Source organism: Hibiscus syriacus, unplaced genomic scaffold (genome assembly GCF_006381635.1).
Source record: "Hibiscus syriacus cultivar Baekdansim isolate YM2019G1 unplaced genomic scaffold, ASM638163v2 tig00111774_pilon, whole genome shotgun sequence".
NCBI lineage: Eukaryota > Viridiplantae > Streptophyta > Magnoliopsida > Malvales > Malvaceae > Hibiscus > Hibiscus syriacus.
The window spans coordinates 1790086-1793458 of NW_024063175.1; the positions used below are offsets into that span (position 1 = coordinate 1790086).

The window sequence follows — 3373 nt, forward strand, 5'->3', positions numbered from 1 at the left end:
AGCCATTGCCCAATTTGAAGTGAAGATGACCGACTCCTTCAAACAAAATCCAAAACCCAAAGGTAATGGTGGGGGAGAAGGACAAGGGGGATCCAACAAGTCATCAAGGGCTAATGGGAAGCCGAGTGATCGACCCAAGAGGCTTTCCAATCCATGAGAAAAGAATTGAGCCTTATCTTGTTTCAATTGTAGGGGAAGACACACGAAGAAGGATTGTCCCTATCTCAAGAAAGTTACTACCATCAAGGAGAATGATTTGCAGGAGAAGAAAACCTTGAAGCCTGGCTCCATTTTGAGTTCCATAGAAGTCAAGAAGGGTCATACCAAGAAGGTGTTTACATTTGTGGACATCATTGTGGCGGGTCATAAGATGAGTGCACTAGTTGACACTGGTGCCTCCGAGTTGTTCCTACCCGAACAAGCTGCCAAGAGACTTGGCCTTCATATGGAGAAGGTAAGTGGCTTCATCAAGATCATTAATTCTAAGGAGGCTCCAATTGTAGGGGTTGCAAGAGGAGTTGAGCTCAACATTGGGGATTAGATTGATAAGAAAACTTTGAAGGCAACCCACTTGATGATTTTGACTACTTTGGGGCTTAGTTTTCTTAATCAGATTAATGAGTTCCTTGTTCCTTTTGCCAATTTCCTATGCATACTTGATCCGAGGCATTAATGTATTGTTCTGGTGAATCGAGAGGTTGGAGTTGGGGCCAATATCTTGTCTGTAATCTAATTTTCAAAAGGGGTGTGCAAGGAGAAACCCATCTTTGTAGTTACATTGGTGGGTGATGTGCCCACAATGATTGAGGAGGTCCCTAGAGTGGTAGGAAAATTATTGACGGAGTTTAAGAATGTGATGCCAAAGGAGTTATCGAAGTGTTTTTCATTGAAGAGAGAGGTGGACCACATGGTTGAGCTTGTGCCAAATGTAAAACCACCTGCTAAAACCCCTTTGGTATATCTTAATAACTCCGCTCGAGTTAGAGGAGCATTGTAGACAGTTGAAAGAACTCCTAGATGCTAGATATATCTAATCGTCCAAAGCACCATTTGCTGCACCAGTTTTATTCCAGAAGAAGCACGATGGCTCTCTTAGAATGTGCATCAATTATCGGGCTTTGAACAAGGTCATTGTGAAGAAAAAGTACCCGATCCCGTTGATGGTTGACTTGTTCGATCAACTTGGTAGTGCAAGATGGTTCACTAAGTTTTTATTTACAGTCTGAATATTACCAAGTCAGGATAGCCGAGGGTGATGAATCGAATACTACTTGTGTGACACATTACAGTTTGAATGAGTTTCTTGTAATGCCATTTGGCCTCACAAAACCCCCACTACCTTCTGCATATTGATGAACAAGGTACTATAACCATTTCTTGATCAGTTCATTGTAGTTTATCTTAACGACATTATGGTGTATAGTAAGACTCATAAGGAGCAAGTTGAACACTTGAGGAAGGTGTTCCAAGTCTTATGGGAGAACGAGTTCTATGTCAATAAGGAAAAGTGCTCATTTATATAGAAGGGGATCTTGTTCTTAGGCCATGTCATTGAAGGAGGTAAGCTATGGATAGATAGGGACAAGATTCAAGAAATTGATGAGTGGAAGCCTCCTACCAAGGTGACAGAGCTGAGAGCTTTCCTGAGATTAGCCAACTATTATCGAAGGTTTGTGAAGGGCTATTCCAATATCTCCACATCTTTGATCGAGTTGTTCAAGAAGGAAAAGGTGTGGGAATGGAATAAGGAGTGTCAAAAAGATTTCGAGAGGATCAAATAAGCCACAATGAGTGAACCAGTGTTGGTGTCACCATATTACACTAAGCCCTTTGAAGTTTACACCAATGCATCCGATGCTACCATTAGTGGGGTCCTTATGTAAGAAGGACATCTAATTACATATAAGAGCCGAAAACTCAATGAGATCAAGAAAAGGTACTTGATTCATGAGAAGGAGATGATCATAATGGTGCACTGCTTGTGCATTTGGCGACACCATTTTCTTAGTTCCAGGTTGTGGCTTTTACCGACAATATTGCAAATAGTTATTTTTTCACCCAAAAGAAGCTTTCTCTCAAGCAAGCTTGTTGGCAAGTGTTTATTGTCGAGTTCAATTTTTCCATGTAGTACATGCTAGGAAAGGTGAACTGAGTTGTAGAGGGCTTAAGCAGGAGGTATGCCATCGAGATTGTGGAAGGTCCTTTGTTCGATATGATCAATGAAGGGTTGCCCTATGACCCTGTGGAAAAAAATATAATAAGTGGAGCTAAAGAGGGACGAACTAGAGAGTTCTAGCTCAAGGATGAGTTTCTTTATATTAGAGGGCATCATATTTTTGTGCCTCTGAATGGAAAGCTACGCAATGAACTAATGAAGAAATGTCGTGATTCCAAGTAGACGGGACATCCGAGAGTTTATCGAACCATCACACTACTTGCAGAGAAGTATTATTGGACGCACATGGCTGAAGATGTACAAGCTTATGTGAAGAATCGTCTTATGTGCCAATATGACAAGATTGAGACCAAGAAACCAGCGGTATTATTTCAGCCTTTGCCCATTCTCGAGCGACCATGAGAGAGTGTTTCCGTGGATTTCATAGTTGGTTTGTCCAAGACTAACAGACTTTCAAGTACAATGGTTGTGGTTGACAAATTTTTGAAGTATGCGATATTCATTCTAGTGTCTAAGGTATGTCCAACCGAGGAGGTGACTCGACTTGTCCTTAAGCACATGTGAAGTATTGGGGAGTGCTGAAAACCATCATTAGTGATCGGGATACACGGTTCATTGGGAGATTTTGGATTGAGTTTTTCAAGTTGATGGGATCAAGCTTAAACTTTTCCACATATGTTTATCCACAAACCGACGAACAAACTTAGTAAGTGAATGCTCTATTGGAGATCTATCTGAGGCATTATGTTAGTGCCACACAGTGTGAGTAGCCAAAGTTGTTGGATGTGGTTCAATTTTCATACAACTTACAACGGAGCGAGGAGAAAAACCATAGTACATTCGAGATCGTGAGCGAGCAACAACCATTGACACCCAACACGGTTGTTCCCAAGTATGAAGGGTCGAATCCAACAACACACAAGTTTGCCAAATAATGGCAAGAGCATCATAACTTTTCCGAAGCTTATTTACACAAGGCGGGGAAGTGGACCAAGAAATCAACTGATTGAAAGCGTAGGGACGTGAACTTTGAAGTTGGTGATCTAGTCCTTGACAAGTTGGTTAATGTTTTGCATAGCCCAAATGTGCCAAAGGGATTATGTGAAGATATGAGGGCCCGTTCCGAGTTGTACAGTTGGTTGGCATAATGGCCTACATATTGGAGTTGTCTCCGACCATCCGGACTCATCCTATGCT

General features: G+C 41.7%; 1 protein-coding gene across 1 annotated transcript; it reads left to right on the plus strand.

Moving 5' to 3' along the window:
• The first annotated feature begins 799 nt into the window (after nucleotides 1-799).
• LOC120170202 lies at nucleotides 800-1781 on the plus strand. The gene is made up of 3 exons (XM_039178183.1): nucleotides 800-955; nucleotides 1074-1185; nucleotides 1543-1781. Exons 1-3 carry the CDS (start codon nucleotides 800-802, stop codon nucleotides 1779-1781), a joined length of 507 nt encoding a protein of 168 aa, XP_039034114.1.
• Nucleotides 1782-3373: the final 1592 nt, after the last annotated feature.